The sequence below is a fragment of the Nannospalax galili genome, unplaced genomic scaffold (assembly GCF_000622305.1).
Source record: "Nannospalax galili isolate Female #2095 unplaced genomic scaffold, S.galili_v1.0 scaffold304, whole genome shotgun sequence".
In the NCBI taxonomy this organism is placed as follows: domain Eukaryota; kingdom Metazoa; phylum Chordata; class Mammalia; order Rodentia; family Spalacidae; genus Nannospalax; species Nannospalax galili.
The window spans coordinates 811,490-832,125 of record NW_008352325.1 but is presented as its reverse complement, the minus strand read 5'-3'; the positions used below and the strand labels follow the sequence as shown (position 1 = coordinate 832,125).

Here is a 20,636-nt window from a genome sequence, read left to right as displayed (position 1 = left end):
TTGAAGTCTATTATGCACAGCTCTGCCCAGGATTTGTAGTGACTGGAAAAATCTCTGTCAGTCTCAGGAGTGATTCAGAAACAGGCTGCATGACCCAGGAAGGTTGTCAACCCCTGTCCTGATGAAGTATAATTTCTTATATTTATTTTTCATTTTTAAAAATTATTTGTGTGTGCGTGCATGTGTACATGTGTGTTCAGGCACACAGATGCCAAAGGTGTCTGATTCCCTGGAACTGGAGTTATGGGAGGTTGTGAGCTACCTGATGTGGGTGTTGGAAACTGAACTCAGGCTCTCTGCTGTAGCAGTGCCCGATTTTAGCCACTGAGCCATCTCTCCAGCTACCTGAGGACGTATGATTTCTAATAACCATTGAAACTGGCTGGAAAGTAAAATTCTGAAACAAACTACAGTAGTTACAAATGGGATGTCTGATTCTTATAAAGGGAGATTTGCTGACTAGACAGCAGTTTTTTGGGGTTTTAAAAAATATTTTATTTATTATTTTTATTTTATGTATATGAGTGTATTGCCTGTATATGTGTAAGTGCACCCTTGTCATGCAGTACCTTCAGAGGTCAGAAGAGGGCATTGGATCTCCTGGAACTGGAGTTAGGATGGTTGTTAGCCACCATGTGGGTGCTGGGAATCAAAACGAGGTCCTCTGCAAGAGCAGCCAGTGCTCTTAAGCACTGAGCCGTCTCTCTAGCCTTGACAGTAGTTTTTTTTTAATGACTTTGGGCTAGGAGTGTGACTCAGTGGTAGAGTACTTGCCAGGCACAGAGGAAGCCCTGGGCTTGAATTCTAGTGCAGGTTGTGGGGGCAGAGGTAAAAAAAATCAAAGCAGACAAAAACAAAGAACAAAACTGAAACAAAAACAACAACAAATCAAAAGAAAAGGCTTTACTAAACAGCCAGAGGCATACTCACCTCTACACCATTCAGAAGATAGCGGAACTCAGGGCAGATAAAGGCACTGCCTGCATATGCGGCATCAATGTGCAGCCACATGCCCTCCTGGTTGCCTAAAGCAAAAAGCAGCTGATGAGTTGTCACCTGGACACTTCTTATGAGAATCAGACAGACATTTGTCTAGCAACCCTCTTACACATAGCATATCACTAATATTTGTGGAACAAATGGCTGAATCTCCAAAAGCCATCTCACCAGGAGGTTATAAAACAGGACAGTGGTATGGGTTGCTGGCCCCAGAACACCAGCTGCTCAGACTGCTTACAGACTTGGGGAAACACAAGCAACTACTCAGGGCAGTGCTGAGTGACTAGCACCTGCTACTTCCACTCCGCTTAGCTGTTTTCTTCCAGTTTTGTCACTGTTTTCCATCCTTCCCATCCCACCCACCTGGAACGTCCTCCCCTATTCTTTTTGCTAACCACTTCTCAGATCCTCCTTTAAGGAACATCCTTTGAGATAAGCTGAGCACACAGACTAATGGGTGGTCTTGATGGCCATTATGACTGGATTTGGAATCACCTAGGAGACAAACCTCTGGACATGTTTGTCAGAGTGTTTCTGAAAAGCATTAACTGAGGTGGGAGGACCCACCCTGAAAGTGGGTAGCACCTTCCAACATGTGGCCTAGATACAAAGAGGTCCTAGGAGAGTCAGTGTTTGCCTTAGCTGCTTCTCCTTGACGGACTGGACCTGTTGCTGGTGTTGTCCTTTGCTGACATCAGGCTCCAGTTTCTGTAGCCGTCCACTGTGGACTCAATACCAGAAACTCCAAGGGCCTTCAGCACTAGATTAGGAATGCTGAACCATCCACTTCCTGGATTGAGCAGCTACAGAGTTTTTTGCCTTTCTAGCTGCAGGTGGCCATTTTTGGACTGCCCAGTCCTTATCGTAGAGACTATCTAATAAGTCCTGTTTTTATAACTGTAACTCTGTGTGTGTGTGTGTGTGTGTGTGTGTGTGTGTGTGTGTGTTTCAATTGGCTCTATTCCTCTAGACAACCCTGTTAATATTATACACACTGCTTCCTCTATCTCTACTAGAGAGTTAGGTGATTTATCTTATACTACCATCCTTGGCTTCCTTCATGAATAAGATTTCTGTTTCCCAACTGTAATAGTCACTTTTCCTATTGCTGTGATAAAATACCCTGACAACAACAACAAAAAAACCACAACAACTTAAGGGAGAATGGGCTTATTTGGGCTTCCAGTTCAAGGTACCTACTCCCTGTGCCTGTAGCTTTCTCGGGTCTGACCTCCACCCTCTTTCTCCTGTCCTAGCACTTTGCTTCTGAAGTCTCTCTCTCTCTCTCTCTCTCTCTCTCTCTCTCTCTCTCTCTCTCCTTTGATACTTTCACTCTAAGTCAAGACAGGGGAGCTAGACCTCCCATGGCTGCAACTTCTGTGGTTGCTTAGGGTAGCGCCCCCAGCAGTGACAGACAGCTCTGAGTCAGTTTCCCTGTCATTTCTCAATCCCCCCAACAACCTTGTTCTCAATAGTTGTGATCCCTGCTTTCACGGCCCTGTCAAGCTAAGTTTGCTTCTCTTCTCCCTCCAACCCCTCTCTCTCTCTCCCTCCTCCTCCTTCCTCCTTCCCTCCCTGGTTCTTCTGCTTGCCCCTTTTCCTTCATGATGGAGAAGTTCTGGTGGCAGAAGCTGGTATCCACAAGATGTGGATTCTATGCTGCATCCGTAGCCAAGAATCAGACAGTGCTTGTCCTGAGCTAGCAGTCTCCTTTTTGTGCAGTCCAGGACCCCCACCCAGTGAACAGTGCCACCCACTTTTAGGCCCAGTCTTCCCACCTCAGTTAACCTAAACAAGATAATCCTTCACAGGTGCGCCTGGAGGCTTGCCTCCTAAGAGATCCCAGATCCTGTCAAGTTGACAATAAACACCAACCTTCACTCCAACCATATAGAACAGCCTTGAAGAATGGGGTTTCACCTTATTTTAGGACTAAGAGAGCTTTCGTATAAGCAGACTCCCTCAATATGGGCACATCTGAGCTCCCTACTCTGCAGCTATCTGCCTTTATCCACCTAGCCTAAGCTTCACACTCTCAAAGAAAAGTGGAGAGAAAAGCAGTACTCATAGCTTTGAGTAATACATCAGATAATACCTATGCCTTGCCTATCATAGCACTTAGAAGTCAGTGAGATTACTGATTTTCATATGCTGTGTAGCAATTTCTTCCAAATCAAAATATTCCATCCTTGAGGGATGCTCCTTAAGATTCAGGGAGTAAAGAAAACTTATAAGGCTCAGGAACTAAACAACTCACAAGTTTCAGGAAGTTCTAGAAAGTTACAGGATTCACAAAGTCCCCTTCCCCAAAGTTATATAAGTAGTAATAATGCTAGAGAAAGGAGACTTTGATTAGCAGAGCTGCCTACAAGTTATACAGGGAATTCTAGGGACGTAGCTTCTGTGAGACATCTTCCATGCTGGAGTGGGCTTTTCAATGAGGCAGCTACCACTGAGTGCTCCATCTTCTATAAATAACCCCTCATCCACATGCCTGTAAATAACTCCAGTAGACTCAATGGTTCGCCAAGTTGGGCTTTTGCAGAATTGTTAACGTGGTCTACCTTTGTTTCCCTATCTGGAGTGAGTAGATGTTAGCTTATATCTCCCCATGAAAAGTAACATGCCATGGTTAGTCCCTTCCTTAGCCCAAGTATGGTCATGAGGTGGGTAAGATCAGAGAGGATAGCAGGCATCAGTCCCTACACAGGTAAAGATCCTGGTGCCTAATGTCAGCCTTTCTCTGCATTTATACAGAGGAGTGGACCCGCCATTTCCTTTTTCATATATGATGCTCATTAATCAATGTGCTGTGAGGAGAAATGAGTCACTCTGAGCACTGCTGCTAAAAGATGTAAAAGACATTCCAAACCTTTGATTCCATTTATTCTTCAGGGTTAAAAACCTTGGTGTACCAAGGTCAAATGCATGACAAGCATGTGGATACTGATGTGGGGTTGGGGATGAGGAACGAACAAAATATTGGACATCCAGGAAAGGCAGAAGACCCAGGCACCAGAGAAGGAAAAAGGGCAAACAAGAGAAGCCAGGGAGAGAGGGAGGAAGGGAGGGAATAGGAGGGCTGGGGGAGGGGGAGAGACTTCAGAAGCAAAAGTGCCAGGGTAGGAACAAGAGGGTGGAGGTCAGACTCCAGAAAGTTCCAGGCACAGAGAATAGGTAAACATTGACCAAAGAAAAGGAGACAGTAAAAAGACAGACTTTATTGCAGCAGACTGACAGCTCTCATCAGGATGGGTGGGGCCCCCAGAGCTGGGCATCCTAAGCAGGAGCTCTGGGTCTGGCCTTTTATAGGCTTCTGAGGCCTTCCCCTTTCCTAACTCCCTTCCTTTGTCCCTCATTGGTGTTGCCTAGGATACCCTCTCTTGGGCTGGCTCCCTTTAAGGCTTTTTAAATCTGACCATTCAAACTTGGGTAAAAGTAACTGTTTAGAGAAGCCCATGGAAGGGGAGTAAGGCAGCCCTGAGAGCAGAAGTCGCCTTTTCAAAAAGGTCCCTTTCTCCTTATTGGCCTTAGTTCCCCTAACTCTCCCTCGGAAACCACCATGTCAGGGCACCATAGTCAAACACTAAGATGCAGGGAGAAATCTGAGTCACCTAAAGCAAGGTATAAGGATGAAGGTGTCAATCTCACCAGGTGCTCACATGATCCAATTAAATGAAGCAAGAGACAAAGATGTAGGATAATACAGGACTCTTCCCTTGGAATAAAAGAATCATGATAGATGGACATAGCTGGCATCAGTCTTTATTAGCTAGGAGAGAAACAGAAACACTACATTTCCTTATAAGATATGCTATGATTCACCTGTTAAACCCTAGCTTCCAATATGATGGTGCTATGAGGTTGTACGTTTGGGAAGTGACCAGATCATTGAGGCAGAGCTCAATTAATTCTCCTATAAAAGAGACCCCAGAGAGACTCCTTGGGTCTTCCACCAGGTGAATGCATATAGAATGTGTCACTGGTGAATCAGGAAACAGGTTTTCACCAATCATGAACTCTATTGGTGCCTTGATCTTGAAGTTCCAGTCACCAGAAATGTGAATAATGAATTTCTGTCATTTATAAGTCAGTAGGTCTGTGGTGCTTTGTGAAAGCAGCACAGATGGACCAAAACAAGGTGATTCTGTATTTTCTACAGGTGTTATTTAGGCCCCACAGAGACTTTCAGTGATGGAATATCCTTTTTTTCTGGCTGAGGTCCTCTAGCGGAGTTCAGTAGATGCTATCATTTGTGCCCAGTTCAGGATGTTAAATGAAGGAATGAGACAAAACAAGATGCTGAGGCTGGAGAAATGACTCTGGTTAAAAGAATGTATGGCTCTTGCAGAGGATCCAGTTTGGTTCCCAACACCCACACTGGGCAACTCACAACTGCCTGTAACTCTGGCACACACAAGCACATACTCACAAATGACACACAGACACATAAAAAAGCAAAATAAATATTTTTAAAAAATAACAAGAAGCCGGGTGTGGTGGCAGATACCTTTAATCCCAGCACTTGGGAGGCAGAGGCAGGGGGATCTCTGTGAGTTTGAGGCCAGCCTGGTCTACATAGTGAGTTCCAGGACAGCTGGGGCTACAGGGAGACCCTGTCTCAAAAAGACAAAAAAATAAAAAACAACAACAACAAATAAAACAAGATACTGAATCCACATGGGCAGAGAGCCAACAAGAACATATACCATGGGAGGAAAAGTGGGCTCTGGGAGGCCAGGCAAGCTTCTCTTTCTCCCTCACTTTTCTGTTTCTCTTCCCATAGTCTCCATCCTTAAGAGGAGGTAATGCTGGGAAACACAGTGAACACTTGAAATCAGGCCAATGAATAACACATCTCAGTGTCACAGAGCCGGCTCCATGCACCCAGGTGAGAATGGGACCAAGAGCTATACCAAGAGCGAATTAAATACCTTTGCCCACAAGCTTTGCTTTAATGGACAGGAAAGGACCAAATGTCCCCATGGGACAAAAGAAGAGGGCACTAGATAGGTCTATAGTGAAGAATCAAGTTCACCTCCAAAAAGTCCAATTTGGTTCCAGTCTGATACTATGAATTATGATGGAGGCACTGGGTTATGCCATATCAATTTTGATCTCTGGAGGAGTTGATCACTAGAGGGGAAGGACAAGGTCCCCTCTTCCCTTTGTGGGTCTTCCCTTGTGGCCTTCCCTTTGTGAGGACTTGGTCCTCAAAAAAACAACAACAAAAAAAACCCCAAATAGACATTGAAAAGTCAGGGGAGCTGGCCTAGTAGGGAAATGTCCTTACCCAGTGCACAGGGTCGCACATTGTGACTAAGGCAGTTTTACTCTTGTGGCTCTGTGAAGATCACCAGAAGTTGCATGTGCTCGTCCTCCTAGACTCTGGCCTGTGTGTCTCCTTAGCTGATTTTAATCCCCATCTCCACCCACCCCTGTGAGCACAGTTTTCAGTAGTTTGAGTCTTCCAGGAGTCTGAAGCCGTGACAAGTGTCTGAGCAAAGGCAGTCAGACTCAAGGACTGCTTTGTAGAGACTGTCTCCTCAAACTTCCATTAGCCCCAAGCTACCACAGAATGGAGCTCACAGATGCTACTTAGAAGCTTCTATGTGGGCTTCTCTTGGTCCTATGGGAAAGTGAGGTGGTTTGGCATTGCTTCTGTGTTCTGCATCTTCAACCAGGTGACTGGCTGATAGGAGCCCATCCTTCAGGGCCTCCAGCACATGTACACCCATGTAGGAACTAGCTAGACTCAGAACACACAGCAGCCAGAGATGAGGAATTACATGTGCCAGGCACACTGGCATTGAGATCACACTACCTTTAACCTCTACAGCCCTCAGCTTCCCACTGCTGTTGCCACCTGTTTCCTAAGAAGCTTACCCAGAATGCAGCAGTCAGGTCAGGCTTCCCAAGGCAACACATCTTTCTTCCACCCCTTCTGGCCCTGAAGATGGAGCTTGGTCAGTCTGCCATACACCACTCCCCTTTCCTACCCCTGAGACTCCCTCCCCAGCTCAGCCAGACTGCCTCGGTTTCCCTTCATCCATACCCGGCTCCTAAGGCTTCCATCTATCCATCTACCATGTTCCATCCTCTTCCCATCCCTGAACTGGAGTTATAGATGGTTGTTAGCTGCCATGTGGGTGCTGGGAATCGAACCTGGGTCCTCTGCAAGAGCAGCCATCTTAACCACTGAGCCATCTCTTCAGCCCTCCATCTTCTTCTTAATAGACCCCTCCATGGCAATTAGTCCATCCGGGTGAACTAACATCAACAACCTCTCTTGTGAATCATTTTTAAACAGATTAAGAAGAATCTGTCCTTCCTGAAGCAAAAATTGGAAGAAAATCTTCTGATTTGTGCCTTTGTTGAGGTGAAGAACTCTGTATTGTTATAACTAGATTATTTTAATCAATAAGATAAGGCCAACTCAGAATACTAAGAGTGCTAATTGATGATAGCTAAATAAAAGATGTAGGCTGAGAGATTGGGTTATAAGGCACTATGACCAGTTAGTAATACTGCCCTCAAGTATGAAAACTGGCCATACATGAAAGGATTTGGCATTGGCTTGTCAGCACCCCCAGCATCATCCCAAGAGCAATATCTGGGCTTGAACCCAAACAGTACAGCACACGTCAGCCTCTGCCCATAGCCCTACACCCGCCTGGCAGAGGGAGTTGAAGGATAGCAGGGCGGCCTGAGCTGCAATCATCCAGGCACTGTGAGCATTAATGGTTGGGGCCACCCGCTAGCTGTCATCTTCCCGCTCCTGTGGGCAGCCACACTGAGTTCAGGGGTAGCAGCCGCGTGGGATCTGTCTGGCAGAAGACCTCAGCCCTTTAAATCCGATAGCCCTGGGGAATGACATCAGCCGGCTGTTGGCCAGAACATTCAGTCCTTGGCCTGACATCTGAGTCAGAGGACTTGGACTTGCTTGGCTGAGCTTGCGAAGGTCTGCAGCTAACGAGGCCCACAGCACAGCCATAGCTGGGGATGGCCAGCTAGCTCTGTGTGTTCTCAGCATGCTGTGCATGGAGATCCTCAGCCAGTCATAATCACAGCTGTGCCATAGCTCACAACAGGTGGAGCCAAATCCTGAGTGAATGGCAATCCTGCGTCCACCCCACTGGTCACGGTTAGTGACTAGCCTTGAGATTCTGGCAGCACAGGCAGGAGTGCCTTCCTTTCCCACAGTCCTTTGTCTGCATGAACTCCCCTGGAGCCCTACTGTGAAGGAAATACTATTTTACTATTATGAGGGGCGTTTTTCTCTCCAATTTTCAGATAGGGAAAATGAAGGTCAGAATTTAAGACATGCAGCTGTATGCTTCTCTGCCAGCCACCGCCCCAACACTCCAGAGTGCCTGCATCAACCACTTCCCCCAGCTGCTGCCCGGGGGACAGTAAACCAGGGAGGAGAGCCCACTCCTGAGTACAGACTACAGGCAAATCAGGGGTTAGGAGAGGTGGGAAATGTGCTTGGACCACACAGCCTGACAATGAAGCCGAATGCCATGCAGGTGGTGTGAGGTCTGGCACAAGTCAAAGGAGTGAGGTCAGAAAGCCTGCCTGGGACAGCTCTGCCCTGAGCCTTCACCATCCCTGAAGGACAGAGAAGGGGCTGGTGTATCCTTGGTGCCCCAGCAGAGTACTCCTGTCCCTACAAACAGTTCCAGGGCCTGTTGAGTTCCCAGAGTACACATTAAAGGTAAAACTTTAGAAACACAGCCATGTATTCATTTTGCAACTAACAGAATTCTAGTCTCAATGAGAAAGACAAAATGTCCTGGTCAAGGAAGGAAGAAGAAGCCAGGAAATTATCTGAGATGGAGTATTCTTTGGAGAAGCTCAGCTGGAAAGTATTGATTTGCTAAATCACTTCAAGCAATTCACTTGACAGCTATGTGCTGCTTAATGATGGGTAGGTTCTAAGAAACACATCATTTTGCAGGCTGTCTTTGGGTGAATGTCATAGAGCATAGTTGTACACAGACGGTGCAAGCTGTTATATACCTAGGATGTGGCATATTCCATCCTAAATGGAATTTGTCCTTGCTGGAAATGTTATACAACACAGGATAATAATTTCTTTAAAGGAAAGTTTTAAAGGGGTTGGTGAGGTGGCTCAGCAGTTAAGAACACCAGCTGGTATTTCAAAGGACCTGGGCTCGGTTCCCAGCACCCACATGGTGGCTAACAACCATCGGTAACTCCAGCTCCAGGGGATCCAACACCCTCTTCTGACCTCTGAGGGCGTTGTACAACACAGGTGCACTTAAATATGTGCAGGTAATACATTCATACACATAAAAATAATAAATAAATAATTTTTTGGTCTTTTTTGAGACAGGGCCTCCCAGTAGCCCCAGCTGACTTGGAATTCACCATGTAGACCAGGCTGGCCTCGAATTCACAGAGATCCACCTACCTCTGCCTCCCAAGTGCTGGGATTAAAGGCATGTACCACTTAAATAAGTGCTCCAGCTTAAATAAAAACATTTTTAAGGGACTGGAGAGATGGCTCAGAGGTTAAGAGCACTGACTGCTCTTGCAGAGGACCTGGGTTTGATTCCTAGCACCCACATAGCAGCTACGAACTGTCCTTAACTCCAGTTCCATGGGAATCCGAAGCCCTCTTCTGACCTCCACGGCATTGCACAACATGGGTGCATTCACATACATGCAGGCAATACACTCATACACATAAAATAATAAATAAAACATTAAAAATATTTTAACAGTGGTTATGATTCCTGGTGTTCACCCAGGCAGCCCAGGTTCAATGCCCAGTGCAGGAACGCCAATACCTTTGCTGGTAGTGGTGGCACAAACCAATAGGATATGATGAAAAGGCAGGGGCAGGAGGATCATGAGTTTGAGGCAAGCCTAGGCTACACTTTTAAAGCCAAGTGTGGTGGTGCATGCCTTTAATCCCAGCACTTGGGAGGCAGAGGCAGGTGGATCTCCGTGTGTTCAAGGCCAGCCTGGTCTACATAGTGAGTTCCAGGACAGCTGGGGCTACAGGGAGACCCTGTCTCAAAAGACCAAAAAAAGCTTTAAAGAGGGCATTCCAAAAGACTGGATTCAAAGGTGGACAACACATACTGTGTAACCTGCACAGGGAGTAGTTGCTCTAGTATGTTGAGGAGCTTAGTTTCCCCAACTTAGCCACCATATCTTGAATATCATTTCACTAGAAAAGGCTTGGATGTTTTTTTTCTTTCCAATAGTATTTTGGGATTGTAAAGTTCAGGTGTTGTCTGATTAGCTCAAACTGAGTTTCTAGAATTCAAGCGAATGAGGTTACATTATTGCAAGAAGAGTTTGGCAAGTCATGGTGATATAAAATTAATGATGAGCAGCACAGCTCCAAGTGAAAGGTTGGCTATATTCCTGCCAATGCTAAGAACATTTTTCATAAAGAAAGCTGAATCAGATACTTACAGATGGGACCCACTTCTAAGAGACTGTCAAAAGAGCAGCAAGATGTGGTCCCCAGTGTAGCAACCACCTGGGAAGTCAAAAACAGACAACATTTAATCCTCCATGTGTTAGTCATTGCTGTAATCCCCGCTCCCATAGCCATTGCCAGTGGCTAGTTCAGGACCTGGACCACAATCCGAATGAATGTTTACATGGAGATGGAAACTCATGAGTGTGTGTTTAATCATTTTGTGAAAGCTCCATAAGAGATTAAGAGAAACAAATCTATGGACAAAAGTCTGAGCTGTGGGCTGGAAAGATGGCTCAGCCAGTTAGAGTGCTTGCAGTGAGAGCAAAAGGACTTGAGTTCAAATCCCCAGCACCCACATAAAAGCTAGGTATAGCTATACATGCCTGTAAACCCAGCAATGGGGGTAGGGAGAGACAGAAGGATCCTGGGAGTCCCTGGCCACCCAGCTTAGTCAAAACAGTGAGCTTCAGGTTCAATGAGAGACCCTGCCTAATGAAATAATATGGTGGAAAGTGTAGTAGAGGAAGACACCAATGCCCTCCCCTGGCCTTCACATGCATGTGTGTAGGTGTGTGTACCCACCCACAAACAACACATCTGCACACAAATCTGAACTGTGAGGCTAGAAACAAGCAACTTGCAAATGTTCTGGCTCCATTTCATGGATGATCACCCACATTTGATCTGCAAAAGATTTCCCATGCATGGTGCGTTAGGGGCAGAAATGAAGGGTTCAGCCATTTGAATAGTTATTCCGATAGTCTACTTCACCAACTGTATTTATTGATGATAAGAACATAGTTTCTATTATAAAATAGAGGAATTAGACATTTTCCCCGAATGTACTCTGTGTGTGTGTGTGTGTGTGTGTGTGCGTGTGTGTGCATGTGCTCGCACAAAGCACAAAACAAATACATCAGAAGTGACACACACTTTAAAGGGCCAGCTGGGATGGAGGTGCGATTAGAATCGTTCTTTTAGAGCAGCCGTTAGGGTCAGTTAAAAGCCACCCTGGGACGTTGTGCAAAAGCTCCTCACTGTCCTTAAGTCTGTGGTCCTTCTTATCCAGAATGACATTGCTCCTGAAGATTCACTCCAGCTTTCAAAACGGCCATGAGAAAGCACCATTGATGCTAAAGGCTGTGCTGAGAAAGCATGGAGTACTGTGGGTCATGCAACAGGGAACGTGGCCTAGGGTCCACCACATCCCCTCCTGTCCCCTGAGCACGTTGTGATATTGTGACCCATGTTGTTCTCACATGTGACTGTCTTGTCCTCCAGACCCACAATGTTCCTGAAACCAAGCTCTGTGAGTTATTTCCTTATCTTGGTGAGAATAAGTTACACTTTGCCAGATGGACTAGACGCTAAATTGACACTTTCCAAGGGATCAAAAAAAAAAAAAAAAATTACCACTTACAAAACCAAAGAGTCTAACTGATTTACATCTTGGGACAGTGAACTTTCTCTTCAGAAGTGATGAGAGCATAAAATTTCATGCAGTTCGTGCCCCTATATTCAGTCCTCTACCCCCCTCTATGATGTCAGCGACATTGCAGGCCCCAAGGGTCAAGTTGGGTGAGTCAGAAATTCAGACGTGGGAACCTGGCAAGGCATTTCTGGTTGTGTTTCATGGATGCCCAGCTGTGTCTGACCTGAAAGCCAATCTACCTCTCAGTGAGGTCAAAGTACTTTTGCCAGGTAGCCTGGCATCTGCCTGTGGGTGGTTCATCTGGCTGCCTAGGTCCTGCTGCTCACACGGAAGCTTGCATTGGAGCAGGTACTTGGTGCTGTTTCTCATAGACAGTGCCTTTTGCCAGGGACCAGAGTTTTTCAGTACCCAGTTGTAGATGTGGCCACAAAGCAGGTGCTGGTAGGGCTTTGGCAGGTTCTCTGTAATACTGAGCTGTGCCCATGAAGGGCTGTCCCCTACATGACTACCCTCGGATCCAGTAGAATCAGACCATTTTAAAATGGAAGCTTTATGATTATGCAGCCATGGTGAATCAACAGATAAGAAAGGGGAAAAAGCCAGTGAAAATAGCTTCTTATTCACAGTATCCAAGAGGAGGCCCATATTGCACCACGGGGTCACCACGGGAGCCACCTGGGGAAACACCAGAGTCTGTCAGGAGACAGGGGACAAAGGAAAACTGTAGCAGGAGCCTTTGTTGTGGTGGTGGTCCCAGTAAGTTACGGGCAAAGTGGGCCAACAGGCTCCTTTGACTAATTTCATGGCTCAGCCGCAAGGGGACTGCCTGTAATTATTTGGCACCTGGCTGGCTTAGCGGTAAATAGGACAGGTAGGCAGTGCCCTGAAAGCAAGAAACTCATTGAGGCTGGTTAGTGTGCATACGAATGGTGGATTTGCCCCTCAATCTTTGATCCAGAAGAGGCAATCCCTCTAGGAGCATCAAGGTTAAAGATGCCAGAGCATCAGAAAAGCAGACAGTAAGGGCCAGGAATGGTGGCACAGGTCTGCCATTCTAGCATTCAGGACATGGAGGCAGGGGGATCTTAAGTTTAAGGGAAGCTTGAACTGCATAGAAAGGCTGTCTCTGGATAGGCAAGATGGCTCAGTGGGTAAAGGTGCTTGTCCCCAAGTCTAATGGCCTGAGTGTGATCCTCAGGACCCACATGGTAAAAGGAGAGGACCAACTTTTGCAAGCTGTCCTTTGACCTCCACATGCTTATGCAGGTACATGCATAATAAATAATAAACGTAAAACAGTTTCTTTAAAAGAGGAAGACCATGACTAGTAATAATCAGATACATACAAATTAGAGACACATGCGTCAACATCTAAGTGTTATTAGCAAAAACAATGAGTTTTTCTGTAAGAAACAGTTTATTTTAAAATGAAATGGAGAGCTTTCTTAGAGGTTAAAAACTCATTCAACTTTATGTCTTACAAGAAACTGTCAAGCAAGGTAGATGAGGGCTGACACCCAAGGGTTATCGTCTGACCTCCATATCAGCACCATAGCACATGCACACACAGACTCACATGTACACGTACACACTTCACATACATACACATACAGAAGTTTTTGGGTTTTTTTTTTTTTGAGTTAAAAGAATTGGGGGCTGGAGAGATGGCATAGCAGGTAAGAGCACTGGCTGCCCTTGCAGAGAACCTGGGTTTGGTTCCCAGCACCCACATGGCAGCTAATAACCACCTGCAATTCCAGTTCTCAGGGGATCTGATGACCTCTTCTGAGTTCCATGGGCACTGCACAACACAGGTGCACTTACATACAAGGAAGCAGTACACACATACACATAAAATAAAAATACATAAATGAAATATTAAAAACATAAAAATAAAAAAGGAAGACCCTGTCTCAAAAGAACAAAAAGTGAAAGAAGAAAGTAGGTAATAAAAGAGCCCAGTGTGAGGTTCAGCTATGCACACTGCAGACACACTAGGGGGTTCCCAGGCAGGCTCAGTTTTTATCCCATTGTGAGCTAGGGGACCTGCCCAAGCTGAAAGGCGCCAATGAGCTTTGCAGTTCCGTGCTTCTGCCCTTTCCTGGTGCCCTCAGATTTCCCAAGCTCTCTACCCAGCCTTCTCACCCCATCATCCAACTCTCTCCACACTGGATTCATTTACACAACTTGAGTCTGGTAGTAGGAGTTCAGGTGTGATTTTTTTTTTTTCTGGTAACTGTCATTTCATCCTGCTGTTTAACTGAATATTAAAAAGCTTTGTTTTAGGTACCTCTCTAACTAGATTGATTAATCATGAGACTCTTAGAATGCTTTGTGTTATTAAGGATTAAAATTAGGCAGTTTCAGAAAAACACCAGTTGACTCAGGACATTAATATTGTACGATTTCCTCAATTTTGCATCTCTTAGAAATGACCTATCTTCAGTGCACTGATTGCCTCAGTTTCATCTCATTTTCTCATTTAAAAGATAATTGGACTAAGGACAATAATTTATGCTATTAAAACTCATACATATTAAATATCCCCTTGTTAAAATCAATTTTTATCTGTTACCAGGTACGCAGAATATGTAGAATAATTTCTGCCAAATATTATACTGCTTATCTATCAGGATGAGATTTTGGCTAACATCAGCTTTTATTCTGAGAGTCTCATGTAACTATTGATTTATTTGTAATGATCATGAAACAATTTTTCACAAACAATAAAATTCTGTCTTGTTCTGGAAGAAGACTTGATGGAAAATAAAAGAGAGTGACTGCTTGTAGTGCTTACTCAATACAGGTTCGATGCTCTGAGTTCTATGTTTAATCATCACAGTGACCTTATCATTAGATAGGTTCGTGGTCCCTATCTTACACTTGACTTAAGGAAGGTACCAGTAGTGGGTAATTGCCCAGGAGTACATGGGCAGAAACAGACCAACAGTTGTATATGCCCTCAGGCACACCTTCAGAGCATAGGACTCCTGGGCCCCATTCCTCAACTGTCAGTTAAAGAACCCCACACTCTGTACCACATCTTGCCACAGGCCCCAGTCCTTTCTAGAGCCAAAGGAGCTATAGACAGGCAGTAGGATCCAGGATGGCGAAGCAGCAGGGGGCTGTAGGGACAGTGCTCTAAACGACTTGAACACGTGGCTCAGAGCTGTAAATCAGCTTGTCCTAATTTTCAGAAGCCATATTAAAGCTAGCACCTGTTCTGCTCCAGGCTCTGATTACCCCAGCTCAGCACTGCTCAGTGACGCTAACTTGATTTCAGTGTGCTCTGCAGAGCCCTAATCACATTTGTGCAGAGGGAGGGGTAGGAGTCAGGGCAAGTCTCCGTCCTGAGAGCCTGCAGCCTTCCTGCTGGCGACAGAGCTTGTGTCACCTCCTTCCCTGGTGTCCTTATCCCATTTAACAGTCTGTGCTCCTCATGTACATGCCTTGCAGGCAGTGCCCTTTACCAGTGGCCCAATGTTATTAAGGTGGCTTACTAGAGAAGCAAATTATCATGAGAAAAATAGAAAGAGAGAAACTGTGGCATGACCCAGGCTAGTTAATGAAAGGGCAAAGATTGTGCTTTCTTGGTCAGACTCTGCCAAATATCCCTCTTACTCTCAGTAGTGGGTCTCCAGTCTGCGGGGTCTTTAAGCCTTGAGATATACTAAAGACCGCACATCTGTATCCTAGGAAGGTGCATGTGACCATCACAAATGCACAGAGTTATGACCTTTAAGGTGCAAGGGGGGAAATAGACAAGGGACCTCTACCACTCCTTTCCCTTCTGGGTCACAGTAGTATGCCCCAGCTGGATAGCCTCATACTGTTGCTTTGAAACAATAAATCACTTCTACTGTCTTAAATACCATGTGCTCTTTCACACTGGTGAACACTCTCAGTCCTCTTTCCTTTAACAATAAAGGCAAGGAGCCAGGTGTGATGTCTCATGCTTTAGTCCCAGCACTTGGGAGGCAGAGACAGGTGGATCTCTGTGAGATCAAGGCCAGCCTGGTCTACATAGCAACTGCCAGGCCAGTTGGGGCTACAGAAAGACTCTCTCAAAAAAGACAAAAAACAAAACAACACAATAAAGGCAAGGCACCATGATCCCTTCCTTGTACACCTTGTAGAACATAGCTTCTATAGTGTTGCTTAGCAACAGGCATCTGTTGCTGCATCTTCTACCCTTGCCTATATGTGTAGTTCTCATTAAAGGTTCAAAGACTAGGAACACCTCTGTCTTCCCCATAAAAACCTATTCCAAGAGGAAAGAAACGATGGTCAGTTACATATTCTCAGCACTGGCACAAGGCACACTGAGATGCAAGCAATGTCCACACAGTCATATTTGATGAATGTATGAATGCATGAATGAAGTGTAACACTTTCCTCTGTGCCAGTGCATAAGACTGGTGATGTCTGTGGCTTCTGTCAGCAGTAGGCCAACAATATCCTGCAATATTTTCCAAGATTTGGGTTATTAGATCACAAATGGCAAGTTCTCCTTCCTCCTCCTTCAGAAAATAAAGTGTGGCTTTGTTTCAGTGAATGCTACAGTTTCTGCTTGTATTCTCCTCCGTTGACTCCTTCAACTGAGTATATGAACACCATTGGCCCTCTGTATCTGTGGGTTCTGTATCCATGGATTCTAACAATCTCAGATTGTTTTTAAGAAGTAAGAGGGGCTGGAGAGGTGGCTCAGCAGTTAAGAACACTAGCTGCTCTTCTAAAGGACTTGGGTTCAATTCCTAGAACCCAGAGGTGGCTAAAGACCATCCTTAACTCCAGTTCCACAGGATCTGACACACCTCTTCTGGCCTCTGCAGGCATCGTATGACACGGGTGCACCTACATACACGCAGGCAAAACACTCATGCACATTTAAAAAATCCCCAAAAAATTAAAAATAAGAAAAAAATTGCAGAAAGTTCCAAAAGGGATATTTGAATTTTCTGGGCATAAAGGTCTATGTACTGAATCCGCATGAATGAAACGATATGTAGACATTTATTAGATATAAGCACTCTAAGAGAGTTAAAGGGTATAGGAAGGTACCAAAAGTTATATGTGAAAACTGTGTTTTTTCATATAAGGTGCTTGAGCGTCCACAGGCAAACTGGAGCCAATACCTCATGGGTAGTGAAGGACAACTGCATGTACAAGTCTTTTATTTCTATACATCTTCCACTGACCCAACATACATACTTCATGTAAACATTTCATTACAAAAAAAAAAAAACTTCACACAAGGTAACACATTAATACAGGAAAATGGGGGAACATCATAAATTATATAGGAAAAAAATTAGGAAGTAACAAAAGCATATCAATCAGTCTTCATATCAATCAGTCTTAAAAAGGATAGAGGGACTTGGGAGGCAGCTCAGTTGGTAAAATGCCTACCATGCAAGCATGAGAATCTGAGTTCAATCCCTAGCACCCAAGTAAAAAGCTAGGCGTAGCAGTGCATGCCTATAACTTCAGTGCTTGTACAGGGAGGTGGAGACAGGTGGATCCCTGGAGCTCCAGCCAGCCTGTCCAAATTGGGAGCTCCAGATTTAGTGAGAGAGTCTATCTCAAAAAATAAGGTGGAGAGCAATGGAAGAAGACACCCAATAATAACCTTTGGCACACACATGAACACACATGAACATGCACACATGAACATGACATGTATACACAGAAGGAGACAAAAAAGAATAGAAATTCTGGTACATGTTACAACATGGAAGAACTCTGAAAGCCTTATGTGAAGTGAAAAATATTGATGAAAAGATAGATATTGCATGATTATATGAGGTACCCAGAGCAGTTAAATTCCTAGGCACACAAAATAGAAGAGTAGCTTCCAGGGATTTGGCATGAGAAGTTACTAATTAATGGACACAAAATTTCAATTTTGAAAGAAGTGTGGAAATTGATTAATGGTGACAATGGTACATAACTAACCATCTGAGCCTGCGTTAGTTTAGTACGTTATATATAAAAATGTAGAGCTACAAAGAATAGTTGTGATATTACCTTTTAGGATAATAGAATAGCAATGATTTGTCTAAAAGCCAATATTTCATAACACATTCATATACATAGATGGTCCCCAGCTTACAGTAGTTATAAATCAACTTCAGAGTTTTCAAGTTTATGATGGTCTGACAGTGATACACAATCAGTAGAAACTTCAGTGTTATACTAAATGTCACTGAACCAAACACTTGAAAATGGTTAATATTTTATATTATGTGTACTTTAGCAAGAATTAAAAGTAAAAAAAAGTCACAAAGGTTATAGTGGGGACAACATAACAGAAGAATAATTTTTCAAAATTATGAAGGGTCGATTCTCCAAAGAAACACATCTGACATCAAGATACATGAAACAAAAATTGATAGAACTACAGAAAGAAATAGATGAGCCAGCTCTGTCAGTTAAAGACTCTAACATTCTTCTGTCAGAAATGGACAGATCTGACAGACAGAAATCTGATAAAGATGTACTTGAACTGTATCCTTAATCACCATTAAAAAAGTACCATTAATCACCAGGCTGGGAGGACTGGATCCTCCTAGAGGCAGATCACTGTGAGTTAGACGCCAGCCTGGTCTACATAGTGAGACCCTGCCTTTAAAAAAAAGTACCATCGGGGCTGGAGAAATGGCTCAGTGGTTAAGAGCACTGGATGTTCTTGCAGAAGACCAGGGTTTGAATCCCAGCACTCACATGGTGGCTAACAACCGTTCACAACTCTAGTTCCAGAGGACCCAACGTCTTCTTCTGACCTCCGTGGGTACCACACAACATGAGTGTATTTACATACATGCAGGCATAATGTTCATACATATAAAAATAAATAAAAAATTTAAAAAGTACTATCAGTCAACTGGATCTAATTAATATCTATAAAATACTTCACAGACTGATGATAGAATGTATCTTCTTTGCAAGTGTATTCGTTACTTTTCTGTTGCTATGATAAATACCACGACCAAGGCAACTTATAGAAGGAAGAGTTTATTTGGTTTATGGTTCCATCACAGTAGGGAAGCATAACAGCAAGGGGGCTGGAGCAGAAAGCAGAGGGAGCACATCTTCAAGCAGGCACAGGAAGCAGAGAGAGAAACTGAAAACGGGACTTAGTTATGAACTCTCAAAATCCCTCCCCAGTGACATGCTTCTTCCAACAATCGCCTAGGATTCCACGATCTTTCCAAAACAGCCCCACCCACTGACCAAGTGTTCAAATACTTGAGCCTCTGGAGTACACCTCATTCAAATCACCACCTCAAGCTTACATGGAACATTCACTAACACAAGCCACATTCTGAGCCATAAAATACATCTTAATAAATTTCAAGGAACAGATATTATACAAGGTATGCTCTTAAATCACAGTGGAACTTAACTAGAAATCAGTAATCAAAAGAGAGCTGGAATACTCTTCAAACTCTTAACAATCATATGACACAGTTCTAAATGTCAAAGGAAACTTCCTGAAAAATACTAAAATATACTTCAGCCTCATTGAAAATGATATAACTCAACATGGTTTATTGGTATAGTGAAAATACTTAGGAAAAGTTATATCATTGAATGCATTTACTAGACAAGAAGGAAAATTGAAAAATATAAAACCCATGCTATCACCTTAGAAAACTACTTAAAAAATTAAGTGCAAAGTAACCATAAGAAAATAAAAGAAGTCTTACAGGCTCCTGGAAACTTGACCTTATTCATATGAACTAACAGCCATGGTGACAGCATGCACAAGACCCATGTAATCTCAAGTAGATAAAACCCCAGCACAGAACTGTGGAAACGGATAGCAGGCCCCAATCGTAGCCAAAATTGGGCAGCTGATTACTGCTGGGTGAGGAAGAGCTGATCTTTTTTTAAGGGAGTGAACCTGGATAGGCTGACTAGACCCCAGCGGATAAATTTGCACTGAGAGATGTCAGTGAACTCTAGCTTGACTCAATAGGCCTTAGCATAAATGACAGAATGCATAAAATCCAATGGTAGGGGAGGCAGCTATGGGAGGGTAACCATGGAGAAGGAGATATAATGAGAACTAAGAACTAATAAAAATATATTAAAAATAAAAAGGTAAAAAAAGAAATATGAATAAGTCAATAAATGGAAATTTATAAAAAATGGTTCTTTTTTTTTTGGTCTTTTTGAGACAGGACCTCCCTATAGCCCTAGCTGGCCTGGAACTCACTGTGTAGATCAGGCTGGCCTCAATCTCACAGAGATCCATCTGCCTCTGCCTCTTTGAAAACATCAATAAATTTGATAAGCTTCTACCTAGTTTAACAGAAAAGACACACATTATTAACATCAAAAATGAAAATGGAACTGTCATTTATGAGCTCATGGACCTTAACAGGATAATAAAGAACATGAGGCTCTGACCTCATGGACATTAAAGGGATAATTAAGACTATCATGGGCTCAGTGCCTACAAATTTAAGGACCCAAATGAAATGCATATATTTCTCAAGATATTCTATTTAAATCTTATAGCAAGATAAATAATCTCAGTAGACCTATCTCTGTTGAAATTGTATTTGGAATCAGTAACTCAAAATCAGAAAGCACCATGCCCACCTGCATTCATCAGTTGTTCCACTTAACTTTTCAAAAAGAAACCTGATGGAATAGCCTAGCTCATTCTAGGACACTAACATTTCCACAATACCCAAACCAGATAGGAACATTGCAAGAAAGGATACAATAGAC

The 20,636-nt window shown here is 43.9% G+C and overlaps 1 protein-coding gene across 2 annotated transcripts in view; it reads right to left on the bottom strand.

The window, feature by feature from the left end:
• Ddc (dopa decarboxylase) overlaps positions 1–20,636 on the bottom strand; it is a 105,164-nt gene that overhangs the window by 35,796 nt on the left and 48,732 nt on the right. For both annotated transcript variants that reach the window (XM_017802263.2, XM_008849269.2), the window contains exons 7-8: positions 10,453–10,519; positions 931–1,025 (exon numbers count right to left, since the gene is read on the bottom strand). In XM_017802263.2, coding sequence (XP_017657752.1) covers positions 931–1,025; positions 10,453–10,519 — 162 coding nt within the window. The remainder of the gene's footprint in view (positions 1–930; positions 1,026–10,452; positions 10,520–20,636) is intronic.